General features: G+C 39.5%; 1 protein-coding gene and 1 long non-coding RNA gene across 13 annotated transcripts in view; one reads left to right on the forward strand and one right to left on the reverse strand.

Moving 5' to 3' along the window:
• PEAK1 (pseudopodium enriched atypical kinase 1) overlaps positions 1-24,319 on the reverse strand; it is a 298,588-nt gene that overhangs the window by 45,211 nt on the left and 229,058 nt on the right. For all 11 annotated transcript variants that reach the window (XR_011501633.1, XR_011501634.1, XM_070504457.1 and 8 more), the window contains 2 exons: positions 19,041-22,280; positions 866-1,059 (listed from right to left, as the gene is read on the reverse strand). Coding sequence is in view for 9 of the 11 variants with exons in the window: in XM_070504457.1 (XP_070360558.1) it covers positions 866-1,059; positions 19,041-22,168 (3,322 nt within the window). In the remaining 2 variants the exon portion in view is untranslated. The remainder of the gene's footprint in view (positions 1-865; positions 1,060-19,040; positions 22,281-24,319) is intronic.
• LOC123282736 (uncharacterized) lies at positions 6,801-18,525 on the forward strand. 2 transcript variants are annotated; one of them, XR_011501635.1, is made up of 4 exons: positions 6,801-7,267; positions 12,419-12,495; positions 15,232-15,360; positions 17,168-18,525. It is a non-coding gene; the product is annotated as an uncharacterized lncRNA (long non-coding RNA). The 2 variants fall into 2 exon arrangements; XR_006522974.2 differs by having other exon boundaries at positions 6,801-12,495.

Below are 24,319 nucleotides of genomic sequence, written 5' to 3' on the forward strand. Positions count from 1 at the left end.
AAGCCAGAAATTTGAGATATATCATAGATTCTTCACATTATTCATATCCAATTAACCACTAAGCCTTATGTAATTTTGCTTCTTATATATCTCCTAAATCTATCCACTGTTCCCCCTCATACTATCTTTGTCAAGGCCTCTCCCATTTATGTGGTCCTGCAATAGTATCCAAATACCAGATTTTGGGCTAACAAATAGTTCACCTCTAATCCATCCTTGCAGAGCGGCCTGCAGAGTGGATGATCTAAAACACAAATCTAATCACATTATTCTTCTGCTTAAAACCCTTTGATGGGTCACTATCACAAACAGCAAAAAGTCTAAGGTTTTAGCTTGAAATGCATGATCTTGTCTAACTCTCCAGTTCACATTTAAGCAACACCAAATGGTTGTGGTATCCACACACATCAAGCTATTTTGCATCTCCATGCTTTGCTCATGTTGTTGCCTCTGGGTGGAATACTCTTCCTTCCCTCCTTCAACCAGCTAAATCAGTTCAGGAATTACCTCCAGGAAGGCATCTTTTGACACCCTCTCCTGTGTAATATAAAAGATACTCCGTATCTCTATCACTGCAATTATCATATTAAACTGAAATTATTAACAAGTTCATCTCTTTCCCTCCAGGTGAGTCCCTCAAGGCAGGGACCAAGTCAGACCCTTAGCACAGGCTCGTGGTAGCAGGTGTTTAATACATGCCTAGTAAACACCAGAACTTTTTCTGATGTGAGTTAAAATTTATAACTCCAATTGTCCAACTTTTGCTCGATGGAGCAATAAAAACTATCCAGGAAAGTACAGTACTTGGCTAGTGCATAAAAAGCCACAGTTTAAATATTATTACTTATGTGACATTTGCACTTACCTAAGTTGCTGTATGTTGCACTACAGGGATTCATGTCCAGAGGCTCTGAAGTGTCTTCTTTTTCCTCTTCCTTTTCCAGTTCAGGTAGGGGCAATGCTGGTGTGACTGAAGTGCAGCCCCCGCCATCTTGCTTTGCAGCAACAGTTCTTGGATCCCAAGGAGAAAAATCCTCCGTCACTTCATGGGTCACATGACTGAAACAAATCAGACCATTATCACTGGCATTCAAAGGTCTTGCTAAAATTTGATTTATGGAAGGCATATACTTGCCATAGATGTAAATAACTGGCTCTATAGACACAGCAATGGGTCATAAGCCCCAACATACTTGTTTGAATATAAGGCAGTCCTTCATGCGGGCTGATACTTCTATTTATCTTGATTCATACATACTGAGAATATAGTTTGGTAGATGAGGTATGGTAGCTCAGAGGGAAGCTTGAGAATAACAGGTAAGGAGTGGAATTTTTTTTTAGGTAGGAGGTGGTGATGGTGGTGGTGGAGAAAGCTGTTAGCTAGTTAAGGACAAATATATTCAAGTATTTAGTAAAGTATTTGATATTTACTATTGTATAGTAAATTTGCTAAATATTATATATATTTACTTTATTTACTATATAGTATTTACTACATACTCAAGTATTTAATAAAGGATCAGGAATAAAGTTGAGATTAGACTATCTAAATAAGGAAGTTAAGCAATTGTTTTAGTAGGTAAACTGAGGCCAGGAAGGTCTTGTTGCCAGGAGGACAGAAGCGTCAATCTAATGCAGCAGGCAAGGCAAAGAGAAAAGAAAGTTCTGCATTCTAGTTAATCATATCTATTAAAATGAATCTGGAGCATCCTGTTGGCCACATACCAGAGTATGGTCATCCATAGCACATTGTTTTCTCAGTCTTGTTTCACTGTTCCCTGCTCATTTGCTTATAGCTATCTCTTCCAATCTTCTCCACTCCCTACCTTGCCTTAACTGTCAATTTTGTTACTATAAAGTAGCAGGGATGGAATGGTCATTAAATGTTAGTGGAGAAAACTGGCCAGTGAGAAAATCTCACTGGGTTGGTCAATGAAATAAACTCAAAATCAGGCATCTTTAATGGTTTCTAGTCCACGAATGTGTTCCTAGACTGTCACACAATTGTCAGCTCTTTTTTTTTTTAATGGGCAAAGAAAAAGAAGAAAACATATACTATTACACGTTATTTCTGGATTTTCAACTGGCAGCGAGTCATGGTGACACAAGTTTCTTTAAAAGAAGCACTTTGTGTATCATCAGAACATATATCACCTCTGGATTTGAGGAGTAGAATCTGGAGGAGGAGGAGTACCTTCTTAACCTTTCATCATGGAAATTATGCATGTGCCTGAGCAAAAAAATAAGCTTTGAAGTCCGCTGGATATACAACTTCAAAAATATTATTTCAAAGCTGGCAGAGCCAGAGGTATCTCTATATTGGGAGTGAGCAATGCGCTGGAGGTTTCTTTATGGGATCCAGCTCTCAGGGATAGAAGAAAGGTGGGAAGGAATCACTCCAGGAGCACTCAACAGGATGGTTTATGTAAAGGAGGCCCCGCACAGCAAAGTGTGCTGCCTTTTCATAACTGGCTGCCCTAAGTCATCAACCCAAAAGGATGGGCTCCGAAAAAGGTGGTTTCTCATAATATGGACCATCATAAAATCAAAGTAACAAGGGGCTCTATTTCCATGCATTAGCAAAGACAAAGCAAAGTGACACTTCTGAGACACTCTCAGACACCACTTAGTGTCAGGATTGTAGATCACAGAATAGTTATCAACACGTTTCAGGAGAGGGAAAACGATCTTTGCTGGGCAAAAGTTAATATAAGCCATTTCTGATTTCAAAGCAAGAAATATAAAGTGATTTAAAAATATCAATCCCCCTCGGCAGGAAAAACATTAAATCTCTAGACATTCTCTTCTTAATCTAGAGTCAATTTAAGGGGTTTCCTAAAAAGCTGTTTTTAGCCTCCTAATCTCTGTAGCCTTGCTCTTGCGTTTTCTCTTTCTTCCCCCAATCTCCTCGTTAGTACTAAAAGAAAGCTCTCCTTTCCATTTGTCAAAAAGGATTAGGGAAGGCTGGTTGAGAAACCATGACTCTATCCTTAGGTGTCTGTTTTTCTCCCAGGGATTGGGCTATTTACAACAAGCCTCAGCTACTGTGAAAACCACAGAAAGAGTTGCTGCTATCAACCTGTGAGAAATTCCCCGGGCCTGTTCCCACATACATGAAACACAGCTCCGTCCTCTTAAAGGCTTCTCAAAACAACATAAGGATGCTAAGAAGCAAGAAATATTAAAACTCACCCACTGTACTCACTCACACAATTTCCCATTAAAGGATATTCTACAGGGCCTTCTTCAGTCTGGTAATCATGTTCTGAAGCTCTGATGAACCAGAGAACCCACTGAGTTCAGGAGGACTACAAGTTGGGCAAGATATGAGAGGCTCGAATTCTGCACCTTAATACCATCCGCTGTACCTTGACCTTTACCTTAGGGGTTTGGTCTGGGAAATGTGCCAAGTTACCTTTACAGAGCTAAGCAAAGTGAAAGCTAGTTTTATTAACTCTGTGAGGACCAGGGCAGCACAACCTATATTCTACATAAAGATTAATTTTCATAAGCACATTTTAAATAAGTACACTGGTGTATTAAATCACCAATTAAAATAACTGTCAACTATAAAGGACTATGCAAAGAGAGTTGAAAGTAGAATCACACAGATTTGCAAATGGATGTTAAGATGTTTAATCTGCACTTACAGTGACAGAGGTGTCTAAAAGGAAGAATTTTTAAAAATGCATCAATGATATGTCACGTCTTGATGCTTGAGGGAAGAACAGCTCCTTGTATGATTAAAATGGTGAGAGAGAGATACAGAGACAAAGGGAGAGGTTTTGAGAGTCCAAGCTTAGATGTGGGAACATGCTGTGACTAGAAAATGAAAAAGAATCGAGAACAGCATCAGAGAAGGTTGACTCAGTCACCATGTAGAAATAGACAAATAGTCCAGAAAGAAAAAAGGACGTAAAATCTTACAATTAATCTTACGCATATTAATTTTATAAGTGACTGTAATTTTTGACCATTGATTTTTTTAAATGTTTCATATTTAGATATAAAATCAGAAAACCTTCCCAAATAGTAAAATGACACTTTCCAAATACAGGCTATATCTCCTAACAAAATGGTTCACCACCACTATTTCATTGGGAAATGTTTAAGGTAATGGAGAAAACAACAAAATTCCAATCAGAGAACTCAGGTTCTATTTCCCTATTACTTTTATCTTCTGTACAAACTAGGTGACAACATCAGGAAGGAGATAACGAAGAAAATGAAGATTTCCCCCATTTCATCTATGAGACAGGTGGTAAAAAATTCTTTAAAATAAAATGACAGGAAATCTATTTAATACACTATATCTCAGTACATCTTAATAGCAAATGATGATGAGGGTAACTAGATTTTTTTTCAGGGTAAGTACAATTTGATATTCAATTCCTATAAAACAGAATTGTTAACTGATAAATGGCCCACAAAGAGGAAGCTATGGCTTTTCTATTTCTTCTATTTAAACTCATGTTGAAACAATCCGTAGCTCTATAATGCAATGCAGAATGTCTGCAATAACTGTGGCACTGACATCTAAGTACTTGATCATCAAGTTGGGTCAAACTCTGACTTAAGCTGCTCTTTTTCTGGACTCTCAGCATTTGTTCTTCTTTCATGATGGAAGACAACACACGTTTGCCTGTACCTCAAATTCTTCAACCAGTTTTTCATTAATGACCAGTTTTTAATTGAGATTTGGTATATCTGACCTGATGCTTAAAAAATCATGTCACGATCTCCACAAAGACATCTCATTTTCTTTACATGGGGAATGAACTTAAGGTGTTCAAAGGAAACAGTAACATTGTTACAGATTGCCTGTTATACAAACGAATCCCTTGGTAAGGTTATATCTCATGAGTCTGCAATATTCATACATAATTCAAAGCTGCGGAAGCAATCTTCTACAGGAAGCTCACTTGGTTTACCCAGGTGGTAGGATTAAGCATTACACCATCAAATGAAATAATCCTTTTTTTTAACCCTGGAAAACTTGTTCAAGATAGATTTCTGTAAAAATTCTGATAATACCTGAATGTACTTTTTTTTTTTAAAGTTCTTTTTTTAAAAGATTGTATTTATTTCCCTTTTCTCCCCAAAGCCGCCTGGTACATAGTTGTATATTCTTAGTTGTGGGCCCTTCTAGTTGTGGCATGTGGGATGCCACCTCAGCATGGCTTGATGAGTGGTGCCATGTCCACGCCTAGGATCCGAACGGGGGAAACCCTGGGCCACCGCATTGGAGTGCACAAACTTAACCACTTGGCCACGGGGCCAGCCCCTTGAATGTACTTTTTAAAAAAGGCAAATCAAATTCTACATTAGAACAAATTAAAGGCCTTTATGTATCCAAGTATTTCCAGAATTTCAGTTCAACTTTATCTTCAAATTCAACCACCTTCATTCAGCTTCAGAAGGGATGGTCAATGAAATCAGCCTTCTATACAAGATATCTGCCTCTTGGGGCAAATGGTATTCTAAATTCCCATTTGCCAGCTCTCGTGATCAGCTACAGCTGTCTCTAGTTGCCCAAGACAGCCAAAAAACAAACGTGTGATTTTAAAGACCTCCTTTTACCCCTAAAAATCAGATCAAAGCACATCAGAAATAGCATTTCATGACTTTGTTATTGGTTTCCAGAGCTGCTTATTTCTGAGGTTGCTGGGGATGATGGACTTTTGCAGAAATGGGATGTGCAGTGACAGGTGAGGAAGAGAGTTCAAAGTTATCAAATCCCAAACCTTTAATCTTTTGGAAGGAGGGAAAACTCCATTGCTTTCTGTCTCTTTACCTCTAGGACCCCCCACCAATGTGACATTTCTTAACCCTATCTTAGTTTCCAGGTCATCAACTTGATTTTGCTACATTTTCCAATTACTGGCATTCTCAGGTAGAAAAGTATTGTGCCCATTGATCACTATCTTAGTGTCTTCAATTTTCCACTAAGCCTTCTGTAGTGTTTAACTGAAAACTTCAAACTTATTATCCTGAACTGAGATTAACTTTTAACTGAGATCTGATGAGTGCTTGCTAATACGTCTAACATAGTCTGGTCAAACAAAGGTAGCTCTTACTGGTATGAATGAAGCAGCTAGGTCTCAGAAAGGGGAGACTGGCAGCCACGCGCAAGGTCTTGAATAGACTCTAATTTTCAGGCACTCCACAGTTTCTTTTTTTTTTTTTAACAGACGTGAATAGCAAATTAAATGTATCTTCAAGGCACCAGACTGCAAGACAGCAAAGTAGATAAAAACACAGGCCACTGTAAGTCACTGCTGCCTTCATAATACTAAGAAAAATCAGTTTTAAAATCCTATGAAATACAAAGTCAGAATGGCATCTGTGCAAATTAACAGAAAAGATAAATTAATCTTGGAAAAGAGCAATAAAATAAGACTGCCCTTCCCAATAACAGAGGTATGGAAGTGATGCTGACCCTGATATCAGTTCCTCTACATTAAACCCAGCATATATGGGGTTAAAACCAAAGCACTCTTTCCCTGCTTACTCCCTGGATCCCTAGCTCCAGAATCCACTATCTGCCATGGAGATAAACAGCCAAGGATAACCACCTGGATTCCATATCATCTCCTCCTCCCTGCAAACAGTCTCGAAAGGCCGAACACAGGCTGGTGGGAAAGCTCAGACCAGCAAGGCCACTGACTCCATCCCCTCCCCTCCCCGCCACACACACACACACACACACACACACACACACACACACACACACACACACACACACACACACACACACACACACACACACACACACACACACACACACACACACACACACACACACACACATCTGCAAACAGCCACATTCCTCACAAACCTTTAAAACCCCTTACCTCCCCTCTTTTGGGGAGACAAGATGAAATGAGACAAATTTGAGTGCTCACTCTCATCTCCTGGCTGATATCACCTGAAATAAAAACCCTTTCCTTGCCATAAGTCTGGTGTTCCAGTTGTTATTTGGCCCCTCTTGTGTCGCGGGTAAAGAACCTATGTTTGTAGGCGGTAACAACCTGGTGAGCCAGCCAGGAGGCTCTTGCCTGTAGCTCTGCGGCCCCAGACTGACAGGGATTTCCTAGGAAGCAGGCCAGCAGCTGCCTAGGTGATTTGCCCTAGGGACTGTCCACAGTACTTTCCATCTGGCTTGGCACCACTGACCCTGGGCACATTTTCTTATGGCAATGAAACAGGCTCTAGATTTGTGTTTGTTTGTTCTCCATTCTGGTGAGTCGACGAACTCTGAAATAGGGTAAGTTGCCTCAGGGAGGGCCATGAACTTCCCTCCCCTCCTCTGGGGTCCCTTCCATTCATGGAGGGGCTATCTGGGGCCCTTTCTGTTTGCAGAGAGGCCATCTGGGGTCCTTTCTGTTCGTGGAGGGGCCATCTGGGCACACATTCAGAGTGGGAACAGTTGTAGGACTTTCTACCCTTAATCTGGGGACTGGTTCACTGGTGTCTGGCTTTTCTGGGTCTTGATCTGTGTGTCTGTCTCTGTGTATTGGAAAGGGAAACATGCTGTCTGTCCCCAAGCAGAGTCCATTTGGGGCTAATTCTGAGTAGATGATCTAATTATAGTCATAAGCCAATGTCTAAAAGGGATGATTTTCTTTTGTAACACTACATGGCTGCAATATTCTTTTAACTCTGGAGAGAACATGGCCAGACAATGAATCCTTAAGCTGGAAAATTTTTAGAGAGCTCTCGTCATAAACAGCTGTTTTATTGGTACCTATGCAAAGACCAAATTAAAAGGAAAATACAGTGACTAGTCTTAAAACCTTAATCAAACTTGGGGGTCTCAGCTTCTTCTCGTGGTCTTATAGATGCTAATGAAAACATTAAGTTAACAACGAGAAATCAGAAAGGGAAGAGTCATAGGACTCATCCCAACAGGATGGAAATCTTTAACTGGTTACTAAAAAGGAAAATGGGGTAAATAGAGCAGACATAAAGTTAAAACAAAGGTTTTAATGAAACACTGCCTAAGGCTGGATGGGCTAAAGTCACCCCGTATTGGCCCCCCAACATTAAAGGACATCAGACAAACCTGTTCTATTCATCCAAGTTTGAAAAAACCGAAAGGGTCAGGAGGCAAAAATCAGAGTGAGAAACCTGACTAACAATTGTTTGGGGCAACAGTTAAGCTGCTAAAGTTGGTAAAACTAGAAAGATTAAAGTGTTTAAGCTAATATTATATGAAGAGGTTATGTCAACTTTGCCTGGATGTTTTCCTTGGGAATAAATGTTATGTCTAACTGGGAATGATTCTCCTATACCATATTGTAATACTGAAACTTGTTAATGGAATTCTAATACAAGTTATAAGTAGAAGTATAAGAGTTAAGAAAATTAAGATAAAGGTTTGTAAAAATTGGTATATCTAAATGGGCTATATGTAAAATAATTACATCTCTTTTGCCCGACTATATCATAAATTATGTTGTGGAGATAAACATTATGTCTCTGGGGAATGTTTCCCCTACCTGATATTGTAAAAGCGTATAAATCCACCCTTTAGGCGATGTTGATTAAACATGCTAGGGGAGATCTCACTTTAAAATAGCCAAAATGGGGCAATTTCAGTTTACCCAAACTGATGTATGCAATTGGAAAAAGCCAGCTACAACAACAGGAAGCCTATTTTAATTTTTTGAGGCTTCTAAATAAAATCAGAAATATTTTACTGCCTCTTTAAGAGAAAATAATTAAATAATTAAACATGCTATCAGCAGAAGCCAAATCTGCTGCTTCTCGCTCTTCTCTCGGTGAAATTTGCCACTTCAACTCCCCTCAAATTCCTGATCTAAAATTAAGCAAGTGAAAATAAGTAAACCTTTGAGATAATTTGAAATTGTAATGGCCATTCTGGGGAACCTCTGTTTCAGATGAGTCCACCTTAGAGGTCACCCCTAAAAGAGAGGATTCAAAATCTCTCACAATGGAATCCAGTCTTTGATTAACATACAGAAAATTCTAAAAGACAAAGTTGCTTAACATAATATAAAATGATCTTTGGTAAATAAAAGCCTGTTTAAGTTTGCTGGTTTGATTTAAAATAGGTATGTCCTCAAAGTTATCAGCATTGGATATAAGGCAGACATACAGCCCGGGTTTACTGGTCAAATAAGCTCATGTTCTCTCTGTTACAAAATTTGTCAATAAGAACAATAACTTAGAATAATAGCTGATTTTGTTTAATGTCTCATGAGGTTTTCGTAGACGATCTAAACATAATTGTTGAGAACAGGTAAACTAAATGTAAAAGGATAAATGTTTTTGGAGAAATTTTTTAACAATAATTATGTGTTATGATATATGTACTTAAAACAATTTAAGATGATGGTTAATTGCTTTGATGTCACACAAAGTCTTTGAGAGTAATCTAAACATGATTCCTAAAAACAAATAATTTAAATAGATAAAAATGGGTAAAAGTTTTTGAGTATAATAATTGTGTTTTATGGTCTGTATACTTAAAAAACAGCTTCCAAAATCTTTTTGGTAACCTAAAACATTAGAGTTTTACTATGTTAAGTTAAATAACAAAATCTGTTGAATATCTGGGTCATTTTTGGATAGGATGGAATACTGAAACATTATTATTGCTGAACATGTCTAAGTTTATCTACTTTTGGCTTATTACAGAAAAACTAAAAAGCATTTGGGTCTATCAATAAACACATCTGTGTTTTATTACTATAAAGTAACGTTTCTAAAAATTATCAAAGGTATTTGTAAATTTGTCAAGCCTCAGAATGCTAATGTAAAAAAAAGTTTATAATTGCCTAGTCGGTTTTTACTTAGAATTTAAGGTTTCTAAGAGTTAAAAATTCTAATTAATATATGAAATTAAAGCTACTAAAAATTAAGGAAAAAATATTTGTATACAAGGAAAATAAAATATATGTTTTCAGTAACAAGGTACAAAAATAAAAGTATTTTTGCTTGTTGGGTTAAAAAAAGATAAATTTGTCCTAAAGTACTCGAAGGGAAGAAAGGAAACCTGGGACAAATTCTGAATGTAAAAAATAAGTGACAAAAGGTTTATGAAAGTAAAACCCCTAAGAGTTTTATGTATGGTCAAGTTGGCCGAGATTAAAATAAATTTAATTCTGTAAATAAATTTTAATGTAATCTGGTACAAAATTAAAACTTGGTCTTCTCTTTCTTAAAAAGATAATTTTCCTAAACTTTTAGTCTGCTATTGGTAAAAACAAAAATATGAAAGATTTTTTTTCTTTGAGGAGTCTACCAGAAGAATAAAGATTTTATGTTTTATCAAAATAAATATCCTATATTGTTTTTATCAGGTCCTTAATCAGAGATGCCGAAGTTCTTCTTATAGCTATTTAATTCTCTGCGTTCACCTAAAATTCTTTAACTGTCACCGTGGTGAAAGTGATAATTAAACATGGGGACCTATGATATTGTATGGGTAAATGTTATTGATAAAAATGTTTTAAAGGCTGTATAACATTACTAAAACTCTGATCTGTTCTAGTTATCAGTCTTAATTCTGGTTATTTCAAAGTGTTATATGTCATAGAAATAGTCAAGTATCTTTGTCAATTGTCATTTTTAAGTCTTTTGTTATTTATGGACAGTTGTTTTACTCTGATGTTTTTGCAAATATGTTTCACCTTCAGAAAAGTTCATGGAAAAGACTGACACCTGCTCTAAAATACAGATTTATGATAAACTTTCAGATTATAAACTGAGCTAGATAAATTACAGAACTCTAATGGAGAAACTGATGACCTCATAAAACTACCAAGAGAAGATTAAGATAAAAAATCTATTACACAGGACTAAATGAACTGATGAAGATGATTATAATTTTTATGACTTCTTGTTTAAAATATTACTGATTTTTAAAAATGTTTTGTGTTTTGTTTCCTCAGATTTAAAAAAATCATTGCCTCTTTTCTCTTGTGCTAACTATGATTTATAGCAATTTGATAAAATCATACATTTGTAAACAAAATCGAAACATTTATCTTTTTCTCCCTACCTGATCCCTCCAGAATTTGGAAATTCTTAAAGAGTAAGTATTCTTATTTTCATGGCTATATAGTTGTCTGCATAAGTTCAATAAGAATCTGTTTGTCTTATAACAGGACACAATTGGAAACACTAGTTATATTACCAAGGCTTTGACTGGAATGTCATATTTAAAAAAAAACCCAACAGGCTTAGATATGACAAGACAGCTTTTGAAAAATAAAGGTTGACTTTCTGGAGTAAAGCCAGTTGGAAATATTGGCCTAGTACCTTGCTTATGGGTTCCCAGTAACCTGGTAAGGTTGAGTAAAGAATGTCACTCCCCCTGGCAGGTGCAAGGAACCTCAATATTTTGGGAAACCTCTCAAAGAGAGGAATTCACCCAAATTTGTAGGTATTGCAGGCAAAATCTGATGACAAGTTCTTGGTCTGGCTTTCCTGGCCTTGAGAGGCCTTTAAAGTTCAATCTGAGATTCCTTGTAAAAAGTTCCAGCAAAGCAGATTCAAAAGAACCTATATGATCAACTGCTATTCTTACTGTACTTATGTAAACAATTGGGCCAAATTTATTAAAACTAAACTTATTTTACAACTAGTATTTTTGCTAAAAATGAGGGTGATTTTAGAGAGAAAAATTATGTTTCAATAGAAACTATAATACACATTCATGGATATTATATTCTAATTCCATTAATTGTCTTTGAGGTTTTTGTTTTATATCTGTAAACTCGACTGGATCCTGAATTCTTCCAGTCTCCTGAAATATCTCAAATAACAAATCTCCAAACTAATGTTTCCATTTTTTTCTATCATTTTCATTTGGAATCACTGAGAACTGAACCTGCCCTTTTTCCTGAAGCCTTAAAAACTGAAGCTGGAGCACTTGATGTAAACTTAAGACAGATTCATGCCTGCTGCTGTGTAAACCACTCAGAAAGCTACCTGAATGCCTGATGACACCATCAAGACATTTTAAACTGCAAAAGATGCTTTGACCCTCACTTTTAGGAATCTTGATTGGCTGCCCCCTGGGCTCAGGAACTGGTTTATGATTTGCTCCAACCATTGACCTTGTTTTTTCTTTTTGTTTCTCTAGAAATGCTTCTTATTAAATAACTGGTTACTTACTTATGCAACACAGACCTAACTTTGAAAGCCCACCTGCATCACTGCCTTATGAAAAGGCTGGCTCAACAAGATAAAACAACCTATGCCCTTATTCAGCAGGAAGTAGCTAAATTGGTCATTGCCCCAAATCCTTCAAGATTGAGAAATGAACATAAAATAGGGCAGAATTAATGCTGGCTCTGATATCAGTTCCCCTACATTAAACCCAGGATATATGGGGTTAAAACCAAAGCACTCTTCCTCTGTTTACTCCCTGGCTTCCTGGTTCCAGAATCTACTATCCGCCATGGAGACAAACAGCCAAGGACAACCACCTGGATTTCATATCATCTCTTCCTCCTCCTCCCTGTAAGTAGTGTCCCAAGGCCAAGTGCAGGCTGGCGGGAAAGCTTTGACCAGCAAGGGCCCTGACTCCCCCCTGCCATCTACAAACAGCTACATTCCTCACAAACCTCTAAAACCCCTTGCCTCCCCTCTTTTGGGGAGATATGAAACGAGACAAATTTGAAGGCTTGCTCTCATCTCCTGGCTGATATCACCTGAAATAAAAACCCTTTCCTTGCCATAAGCCTGGTATTCTAGTTTTTATTTGGCCCCTCTTGTGTCGCGGGTAAAGAACCTATGTTTGTAGGTGGTAACAGAAGGAATGTGTCTGCATCACCATTTTGGCCTTAGCTCATTTCTAAAGAAAGGGGTGAGATATTGATGGATATTTCCTGAAAAAGCAAGACATTAGAAGAAAATACCTACAAGCCTCTCCAACAGGACTGACCCAGGTAGGGTATGAAAGAGCTTTTCTAGGGATCTGGACTTCTTCTGCATGCCCAGAAGTACTAGAGAAACAAGTCACTACACCTTTTCCCACTTTCCCCATAATCTCCCTCAGCTGCCTAGCTGCCTTTGCATCAGAGGAGGTAGATGATTATGTACCCTAGACTCTCCAAAAACACTGCGGGCTCACTGAGGGCCTGGATGTAGGGAGAGAATGGGAACTAAAATTGCTCAGAACCTACTCGTACTTGACATTGCACAAGCCACACACCTTTCCATTTAATTCACAAAAACACCTCAGGAAGTAGATGCAATTATTCTCATTTTACAGACGGGGAAACTGAGACTGAAAGAAGTGAACTGAATTGCCTGAGATTACACAGGTACTTAGGTAGTATAGTCAGGATCTGCATTTGATACTATCCAACTCGAACATCCATATTCTTTCCACCACACTGGTACCACCAGGCAAGCTTGGTGTACTGTAAAGATGCAACAATAAATGCTTGATTATGAAGATGAAGAAAAGTGCTTTGAAAAGAATAAAGCTATTATTGAAATGTGAGGTATTAATGATTATAGATGTGTTCTACTTTTGAAATATGTTAAAGTCATTATTTACATTACGTTACATTATTTACATTACAGTCATTATTTACATTATTTACATTTACAAAGTCATTATTTACATTATTTACATTACATTATTTACATGACTTCTTTAAATAGGATCTGCTCTATATAAAAAGACTGTGTTTACAGATATTGGCTTCTTAATAATAATCACCACAAACACTACCTCTAAATTTGATGAGTGCTAGGTACTGTGCTTAAATATATATTTCCTAACAATAATACTTGAGTAAGGCTTGTTATTCTCACAATAGTAAACAACAATGGTAGCCCAAATGTACACAGTGCTTATTATGTGCCTGTTCTAAGCCATGTTTCTCGAAATTGGCACTATTGACATTTTGGACCAGATAATTCTTTGTTGTGGAGGGCTGTCCTGTGCATAGCAGGATCACACTAGCATCTCTTGCCTCTACCCAGTAGGTGTTGGAACCACTCCCTGCTTCCCCAGTTGTGACAACCAAACAGTCTCCAGACATGTCAAATATGTCCTGGAGGTGGGGAAAAAAAAAATCACACCCTGCCTTCTAACCCTTTACATAAATTGTTTTAAATCTCACAACAACCTACTAGGCAGGTTATTATCTCTGATTCACAAATGAAGAAATCGTAGCCCGGGGAAGTTAAGTCATTTGCCTCAGGTAGCGTGGCAAGTAACTGGTGGAGCTGAGATTCAAACCCAGCAGTTCAGCTCTAGAGTCTGTGCTCTAAACAGATAGATTATTCTGCCTCTCAGTTTACAGATGAGGAAACAGAAGCAGAGCTCAAGATGTCCAAGATGGTAGAGCTAATAAGTGGAGAGAGCAGGATTCAAATTCAGGTCTGAGTGACTTCAAAGTCTGTATTCTAAAATACTATACCAATTGTCATCAGACAATTACCTTGGGCACTCATTAAAGATGTAGATTTGCGGCTCCCACCTCTAGGACTGATTTTACAGCTCTGGGCTATGGCCCAGGAATCTGCATTTATACAAACACCTAGGTGATTCTGATGCAGTTGGTCCTAGGTCCACACTTTGAGAAACTATTTTTCACTGCCTCCCTCCCCACAGAGAGAACAGGGTAGTAAGTATAAATGGAGCAAAGTGTAAAAAGTGAGTAGGAAAATTTTAAGGGGCATCATTGCTCAGAAGTGAAATAGCTGAAAAGGGGAAATAAAATAATTTAAGTAGTCAGAGATGAGAGATTCATAATGGTGCTTTGGGACCAATCCTTACCTTCAGAGGTTTATTCTTAGAATACAATTACACAAACTCACAAAATGTTAGGAAATAAGGATTTGGCCTAGTATGACATTTGTGAAAACTAATAAACAGAAACCTCATTTAAAATGGAGTTGGGAGGGCAGAGGGGGAGCTCTCATGCCCTACAAAGATAGCAGAGCCCAAAAGGAAGAAGAAAGACTTCTTCTTGCCCAAGAGCTCAGCCAATAGATATAGTCGCAACTCAGCCAATGAAAAGCCACTATACTTCAAACTCTCAATCCCTCCAATGGACTATTTGTTTACAATAGCCTTCCCAACTTCCCCTTCCCCTCTATAAAAGAGTTTCCCCTCCCCTTGTTGCTCAGAACTTATAGGTGGCTTGCCATGGTTGCAGATCCTGAATCACAATTCTCTGTTGATCCCCAAAAAACCCATTTTTGCTGGAGAAATAATTGGTTGTCTATTTGTTTAAGGTCAACACATTTATGATTTTTATTAGAAGACCTGGCTGGATGAAGAAATGACATCTGTGACACCAGCAATAAGTCAAGTCTTGCAGCGTGCCCCACTATCTCAGTTCTTTGTATCAAGAGAGGACAGAGGTGAGCACAAAAGGCAGGCTTCAAAGACTGAGAAAGCTGCTACAAGAGGGACCATAGAACCTGTACCTTCTACCCACCCTGCCAGGGGACTCTTCCTGAAATATCTTTGTTCTGCAGTTCCTCTGTTCTACATAATCCTTAGATCCTGTGACCTGTCAAGGTCAGGTCCAGACTACCTGCAGGTCTTCAAAGCCCCTCACAATGAGGCTGCAGTGTATGTTTCCATCCTTATTTCAAATTTTCAGCCAGTCATTAAAGACTATTCAAATCTTACATTACCCATGTCTCACTGTTCACAGGGGCTCTTCCTTCTCTGAAGACCCATGGCATGTGTTATGGAGTGTCTGTGTCCCCCCAAAATTCATATGTTGAATCCCTAACTCCCAGTGTAGCTGTATTTGAAGAAGGAGGCCTCTAAGGAAACAGATTAAATAAGGTCATAAAGGTGGGACCCTGTCTTATAGGATTAGTGTTCTTATAAGAGATACCAGAGAGCTTGGTCTCAATCTCTCCCTTTCTGCATACACCCACTGAGGAAAGTGAGGACATAGCGAGGAGGCAGCCACCTGTAAGCCAGGAAGAGATTCCTTACCAGAAACCAAATCAGCTGGAATCTTGATCTTGGACTCCTGGCCTCTAAAACTGTGAGAAAATAAATTTCTGCTGTTTAAGCCATTCAGTCTGTGGTATTTTGTTACGGCAGCCCAAGTTAACTAATATAGCAGGGCCTGAGGATTACAGCAAGTACTCAGTAAATGGATATCGAATAAATCAAACCAAATGGGATCTGGGCAGCAAGGCACTACAGAACATCACCAGGCTCTGATCCACACTCCTCCCAGCAAAATTTCTGCCTGTACCACTGTGGAGTGGGATTGGGACAGGTTCATGTGGAGCATCCAGGGTAGGGGGGTGGGGAACTCCCTTCCCACTAGGAAGTCAGAGGAACAGGACATATCTGATATAGACGTGCCAGCAACACAGAAAGGCCAATGGCTTCTTCCCGAGGCTATTTCACTCCATGATAACTGGAGTAGGGGTCGCGAGCTGATCAGTGCGCATCGCTATCATCAGTTTGTCCTTTTCAGGCAAGCCTTTCTCCCTGCTATTAACAAGTCACCATTATAGAGGCACCACATGAGGATAAACTGCTCGTTCTGGAATTAAACCTTTACATATAACCTGATGACTCTAATCAATACTCTACTGCAGTTATGTTAAATAATCACTGACTAAAACCGTAGATCTGAGTACAGGCCTAGAAACGTACAACCAAATCTGTGAAAATATAAGCTGTATAGGGCCAAGGGCCTGGGCTGCCCTCAAGCCCACATATAGTGGGATGAGGCCAAAGTAGTCTTATTCCACAGAAAAGAGGCCAAATCATTTCTTGGCCTTGCCTTCCAGGATGTGGATAAACACACCACAGTCATATTTAATGAGGAATAAAGCGATTTATTGATCTGCAAGAACTATCTGCCATTCCCTCATAGGTAACTCCTACCATGTGCTCTTTAAATTGCTCCTTTCCTAAATAACCTGCAATACATGTGCTTTATTACTACTGGAATACAATTTTCTACCATCCACTTTCAACGACCAATGACAAGACTATTCCTTTCCAGGAGTATATTACCACTATTCTACTTGCTTTGGTATTATATGGATTTGAGGAAAACAGTAACTTGTTAGCATTTTGACAACCACTTGGGGCTATGTAAAAAGCTTATATATAAAACTTCCTAACATTTTGCTAGAGAAAGTGAAGGCATTAAGTGTTTACTTTACTTTTATTTATACTTTTCAGAAGAAAAGCTGGTGAGAGAATCTGCTCTATCATCAGAGTTTGCCGTCTTTGGTGGAGAGAAGGCTTACTAGATGTGAAGAGGAAGGAAGACTCAATCAGTTGAATGGAAGACTCAGGTCATATCTTTAAGAACAAAAAGGACAGGGGATATAAGGAAATCATCCCATTTGTTACAGACTTGGGATAACAGTTCCTTGTTTTTACTGGAGGTTCATTAATTTTGTTTACAATACAAATGAGAAAGAAAAAACTTAAGCTTCCTCAATATAAATGTTTATGTCAATGATTAGAAGTGAAAATATAAAATTATTTGATCTTCTGTTCATTAACAATGCAACATTATAGGAAGAATACAAATTTTAGAGTGAGACAGATGAGAATTTGAATTCTGGCTCTGACAATTAGTAGCTGTGTTAATCTGGCTGATTTGTAACTTCTCTGATTTTCTTCATCTGAAGAAGGCAACCAATATGTCAGGCTGTTATATGGATTCGAGATAGATTTTGGGATGTGCCGCCCACAGAGTAGGTAATCAATACAACAGTTATTAAAGTATTAAAGAAAACTAATGCCTAGAGAACTGGTGTGGGTATACAATCTGCCTAGCTGGATCGAGGATTACACCATTGGGTCTCAATCTCAATAAGCAACTTCTCCATTTACACCGGTTAAATAACTATAAACTGCTTGACCCTCTCTCCCCCTTTTCCACAATACTTGAAAGAAGGACAGAAAGAGATAGCAATAAAAAAACCAAATTCCCTTAAAATAAAGTAATGCATATAGAGACAACATCTTGGTGGAAGTCAAAAAGAATTGCTTGAAGAGGTTTTTTTGTGTTTTTTTGCTGAGGAAGATTTGCCCTGAGCTAACATCTGTGCCAGTCTTCCTCTATTTTGTATGTGGGTCACCACCACAGTATGGCTGTTGACGAGTGGTGTAGGTCTGTGCCTAGGAACCAAACCCAGGCTACCAAAGTGGAGCACGTCAAACTTAACCACTAGGCCACAGGGCTGGCCTCTTGAAGAGTTTATTTCATCTACAGTGAAGGAAAGAATAGTACCATCATTTACTCATTTGATCCTGTTTCTTCCTCACACTACCACAGAATTTCAAAGCAATGTATTATTTATTGCTATTAAGGTATTTGATTTGTTTTTCTATTTTAAAGCCGTTCTGCCTTCATCAGAATGCAGCAGGCTACTTTGGCTAAAGATCCAGGGCTGTAAACTTTGTTCAGTGAAATAAGATCATTTAATAATATTCTAATCCTGGAATGCAGTTATGAAGAAAGATGATGACCACTGAGTGCAATGGCTCTTACGCAAACATAAAGACGTAAAAAACTTAGCACTTGAGGGGCTGGCCCCGTGGCCGAGTGGTTAAGTTCGCGCGCTCCGCTGCAGGCGGCCCAGTGTTTCGTTGGTTCGAGTCCTGGGTGCGGACATGGCACTGCTCATCAGACCACGCTGAGGCAGCGTCCCACATGCCACAACTAGAAGAACCCACAACGAAGAATACACAACTATGTACTGGGGGGCTTTGGGGAGAAAAAGGAAAAAAAAAAAAAAAAAACTTAGCACTTGAAAATTTGTTAAAAAAAAAATTCCCACAGGGGCCAGCCCTGTGGCCGAGTAGTTAAGTTCGTGCCCTCTGCTTCGGCAGCCCAAGCTTTCGCCAGTTCAGATCCTGGGTGCAGACATGACACCACTCATCAGGCCACGCTGAGGTGGCATCCCACATGCCACAACTAAAAGCACCCACAACTAAAAAATATACAACTATGTACTCGGGGTGCTTTAGGGAGAAAAAGGAAAAATAAAATCTTTAAAAAAAACCGAATTCCCACATTCTGCCAGTCTGTTTTACATACCTGAGACTTCTTTTAGGAATCTGTGATGGAGAAGAATGACTCTTTTTCTCCTTCTCTGAGTCTTGTAGTAACCCATCCTCTGTTGCCGTCTTCTCTGTGACTGCTGACTGGTCTGCCCCAGCCTTGCTCTGATCCACACTGAGCTCGCCTTGGGCAGGGTCACACCTGTACATGAAAACGATGGCTGGCTTCTCACTAGACTCCCCTTTTGCCTCCGTGAACCAGTGATGGCGCTGAACTGGAGGAGGTGGCAGCATGTGGATGACTGTGCCATCCAGGCCCACCAGTTTCCCTTTCTCTCGGTCTTTCTCTTTGTCATCCTCCTCATCAGTTTTCCGACGGCGGAAGAAGCTTTTAAATGATATCCAGCGTTTAGGTTTTGCATCAGCTGCCCGCCTACTGCCTTCAGAGTGCAAAACTGACTCAGCTTCTGTTGACCTGGTAGGGCTGGTTGGCTTGGTCCAGTTGGTGAAATGCCTCTGCAAAAGGTTACTTGCATGGTAAGGGGAGGAAGTAGAGCGTGGTGGGGGAAAGGGAGGTGGTGGCTCATTTTGGGGGTTAGTCGCTAATTTGGAGGGAGGGGTGGTGCCTGGCTTTGTGAGTGGATCTTTCTGTACTTTGGTGGTAGGGCTTTCTGAGGTCTGATGTGCTTCAGCCTCACCACTGGGCTGAGATGTAAAGAGAGATTTGGGCCGAACGGGTGTACTCTTAGCAGCATCAGCATCTGGAGGAACTGCATAAAGCTCTTCCACACTGCAAGCTTTAGGGCCAGACTGGGGCATTTCTGGAGGAGACTGTGGAGGCTGGATGGAAGCCACAATCTGAGAAAGCACTGTGCTTGCTTTCTCCCTGGTGCTGCTGCCACTGCCCACCATCTGGTACTCCTGAGCTCCTTCTGTTCTGGCCACAGGTTCTTGAGCGGTTCTCTGGATCTTTGTTGGGGAGCTGTGGCTGGAGCTATAGCTTCTCTGTGGTGAAGACTGACCTCTGTTAAGACAGCTATTAAACTCCTGAACCTTCTGAGCCACTGAACCCCTTTTACACTCTGTGCTGTTTGAAAATCCTTTAGCTTGGGGACATTCAGTGGGTTTGCTAGTGGTGTTATCAGACACTTTGCTTTCAGTTTCTATTTCTTCATAAGTATGGCTTATCATACTTGTGGTTCTTTCCTTCAGTGAAAGTTCTCCACTTGTTCCGAGAAAACTTTTGTAAATGGCTAGATTGTCATATGCATTTGGATTGATTACAATGGGAACTTTGATAGCGTTTTTGGAACTCCGAGCATAAGTTGGCTCATCATGAATGATAATTGGAAAAGGTGGCATACCAGCATTGTTATAACTATTAAATTTTATTTCAGACAAATTAGGTGACTTAACAGGGATGGTTTTACATGAAATGTTTGTAGCTGTGGGTGAAGTAGGTGCTGATTTGTGACAGTTTTTCCTTGGAGGGACATTTGGTCCAGTTCCACCACTAATTAATTCCACCTTAGGTATCCTTTGCCGTGGACTGGTACTGGAAGTCCATACTTCCTGGTACTGGATTGCACTGGATTTTTGGAAATGCGCACTTATTTGTCCTGATGTCAATGCAGGTGATGTCACTGGAGAGTTTGGAGTAGAAGAGCTTTTCATCTTAGAACTGTTAATAGGGCCCTCGAGGTGCTCACTGGCCATGGCTGCTGACACGTCCACGACAGTATATGGCTTGCACAACGGCTGTTCCAGATTCACAACTCGGTAGGGCTTCGCTTGCTCTTCTACAGGAACGAGGTTTATGGTTACTGCTTGCCCAGCAATATCTGTAGAGGCTTTACTTTCTTGCTTCTCAGTTTGTACAGCAATCTTGCCATCCTTTTCTTCTAAACGGAGAGCAAGTACTGCTTTGTGTGTCTCTCCAACTTTTATTGAGCTTTTGGATGCTTGTGATGAGTCCTCCTCCTGATTATTACTAGAGAGACTTTCATAATTGGGCTCAGTTTCCTTCCTGTCCTTAGAATCTCCTGGGTTACCAGGAGATATTCCCCCATTACAAATCTTCTGGGATAAACTACTGGTTGTCTCAGACCGTGATTCTTCTGTTAAAGAAGAATCTGGTGATGTGGAGTCAGATGATACCATGCTCTGAATGCTTCCTGGCCCATAGGAGGCTACAGAATTCTCTTCATAACCATTCAGGATTTCATCATAACTGTCATCATAGTCTACAGCACAGATTCTCTGTAGAGATTTATTTCGCAGGGGGACAGTATTCCATTTTTTGTCCACAAAGAATCGAACAGGAGACAAAGTGTTTGCCCTAAAGTTAGCAAAGCGAGGTTGCCCTCTCATGCGAATCTCCATGGCCAACAGCTCTTCATCACTCTCATCCCAGCTTTCATGCTCCTCCTCCATGTTACTGAAGAGTACATCTTCCTCACTCTCCTCGCCACTAGAAAACTCTGGGTAACAGAACCGGCCCCCTTCATTACTGATCACTTCTGTGCTCCCACTCAGAATAACATGCTTGCCTTGAGTATCCTTTATCCCACCCACCATGCAACTTGGTGGAAGCTTTCTTTCTAGTGATCGTTTATAGCAATCATTTATTCTTCCTAAGAATGTTTCTCTGGAGTTTGCTCCATTTCCTCTTATCTGAGGGTTGGTATCCAAGCCTGCTATCTCCTTCAATACTTCAGTTAGTCCATTATTGTTATTTGATATCTTCTTTGCGCTATCATGCCTATAAGGCTTAGGAACATGGCTAAATCCTTCAATATCATCTTCACTATTATTATTAAGTGGTTTCTGATTCAAGGCTGTCTTGTTTCGGTTCCACCCTATGATGACAGGTTTATTCTCACAGTGTTCTTGGATACTAAGCTCACCACATATACTTTGTCCATCTGCCACCATCATAGTGGGCTTCACAGCTATAGTGGGCTTTTTAGCCACAGGAGGCCGGAAATTTCCGGTGTTCCTGATGCGGTGGTTATTACTGTGATTGGCATTAGTTTTCACATTGCCATGGGTGATGGGTGCCTTCTCAGGGTCTGCGGGGAGCTGGTGCAAGCTTTTAGGTTTAAAGCAGTTCTTACATTCACCAGGTTTCCAAACGTGTTCGGTAAAGGTGTTACAAGCAGACATTTTTAAAAATAGAACTTCACAGATGATGCTTTCCTTTCAGTGCATGGCAAAACTTTCATCTGTTAGTTTTCACTTCCCCTGTTTCATAGCAGCTCTTGTAAGTGTGATCAATCTGTGGGAGGATGGGGAAGAAAGAAGAAAATCTGAATGAAAAAGGCACTGTGAGACCTACCACGATAAATGACTTGAAAAAACTGTCTCCCTTCCTAAATCTTTCTCTAAATTAAGAGAGAGAGAGAAACTAACCTGGGCACTTTATGAACTCCCTTTAGCCAATCAGCATTTTGGAATGTCAGTTTTTTAAGCATAATTTTATGCACTCTCATTAAACCACATATAATCTTTCTCTTGGGATCTCAGTGGCAATGATAATGTGAACTTCCCCTCCTGAAAATGCCTCTGAAACGGTTCTTTCTTTTATCAACCAAACTGTCTGACTTCTTGGTCCATTGTGGATTTCTCTTCCTCTACTCACCTTTCACATTTTAGATATCTCACAGATTCCTCAAATTCAATACATTCAAAACCAATCCTCTGGCTACCCTCTTTCTCAATTCTAAGAAATTTTTCCATGCTAACCAGTCTTCCTCTACCCCCAGGCCACCTTCTTCCTCTGTCTTTATCCTATTTCAGTTAATGTCACTATCATCCACCTGGATAGCTAAGTTTCAACTTTCAGACCATTCTTGACGCCCCTCCCCTCACGTCCAGATGTACATCTGACTAAATCCCTAAATCAGTCTTGCCAATTTTATCTAATACATTTCACTAGAACTCTCTCTTGTCATTACCAAACACTGCTGGCAGTTCAGATAGTCACCATCTTTTGCCTAGATTCCTGCAGTAAGCTGCTAACTGATCTCAATTCCTGTAGTCTCACCCTATTCCAATCCAACCTCTCTACCCTTGTTACTCAAAGTGTGGCCCTCAGACAATCAGTATCAGCCTCGTCTGGGAGATTGCTAGAAATGCAGTATCTCAGGCCCAACTCTAGACCTGTTATATCAGAATTTGCAGTTTAATGAATTCTCAGGTGATTCCGCTATTCTATACTACTATCAGATTTAACATTCTAAAATGCTAACATGTTCATCTTATTACCTAGCTTAATTATTCTGTGGCTCAATCCTACCTAATACATTGGCTCTCAAAGGTCAGTGTGCAGACTAGGGGTTGCTAGCTAAATAGGAACCACCTGCGGAACCACCACAGCCCTACCTAGTCAGTCTCTGAGGGAAGAGTCCAGGAATCTGATTTTTAAATAAGTTCTCCAGGTAATTCCATGTGCATGGAAGTGTTGGAAGCTCCAAGTTAAAGGATGGAATACAAGCCCCTTAGGTTTTCATGATATGGTCCTTGCCTCCTTTCTAGCCTGATGAGCTTCTTTAAGGCCTGGGCTATAATTTATTCATCTCTATATGTCTAGCACAACGAGCTGAATAAACATTGGTTGACTAAACGTGCTGGTTTTAAGGTTTATTTATTTTTTAAATGAATGCTGTGGCTCTCTTAGGCATGTAGCTGCAGACCTTCTCACAGAACATCACTATAGTCTTACATTTCTACCTTGGATGTTATAATAAAGTTTGCAGTAGACATGTACATGTGAGAACTATTTTAATAGCTGGAAGGTTTAACTTCACTCATGTATAATGACTGTGACAGGATCCTCGCTTTGGTCAGAAACCCAGCCTTTCTGTCAAGTTTCAGCATGTTTATAAAGAAGGAAAGAATATTTTATTTAGCTAATATATACAAAGCTAAGTTCCATGTAAACAATATTCATAAAGCACTCTGCTTCAGTGGAAGGAGTATAGACTTAAAGATCAAAGAATTCCACACAGAGAGCCTAATGACCTGGCCAAAATATAAGTTCATTCTTTGCTGGAGGTCATTGAAGAGCTCTTTTCAATAAGGTTAAAATATATTTTTTTAAGTATTTGGTTGAAAACATTTATTTACTCTTTCAGATATTCTAAAAGTTATATCCCTTAGCTGATAAAACCATTTCCTGCTAGTCTGAGACTGGAACATTTTGAGCAAGGGGAAGAATGGCATAAAATTAGGCTCAAAAGGAGAGCAGGGGCAAGATCATGCAGGGCTTTTTAGGCTTTTAAAGATTACAGAGTTTATCCAAAGAGCAGTGGGAAA

This window comes from Equus asinus, chromosome 2 (assembly GCF_041296235.1).
Source record: "Equus asinus isolate D_3611 breed Donkey chromosome 2, EquAss-T2T_v2, whole genome shotgun sequence".
NCBI lineage: Eukaryota > Metazoa > Chordata > Mammalia > Perissodactyla > Equidae > Equus > Equus asinus.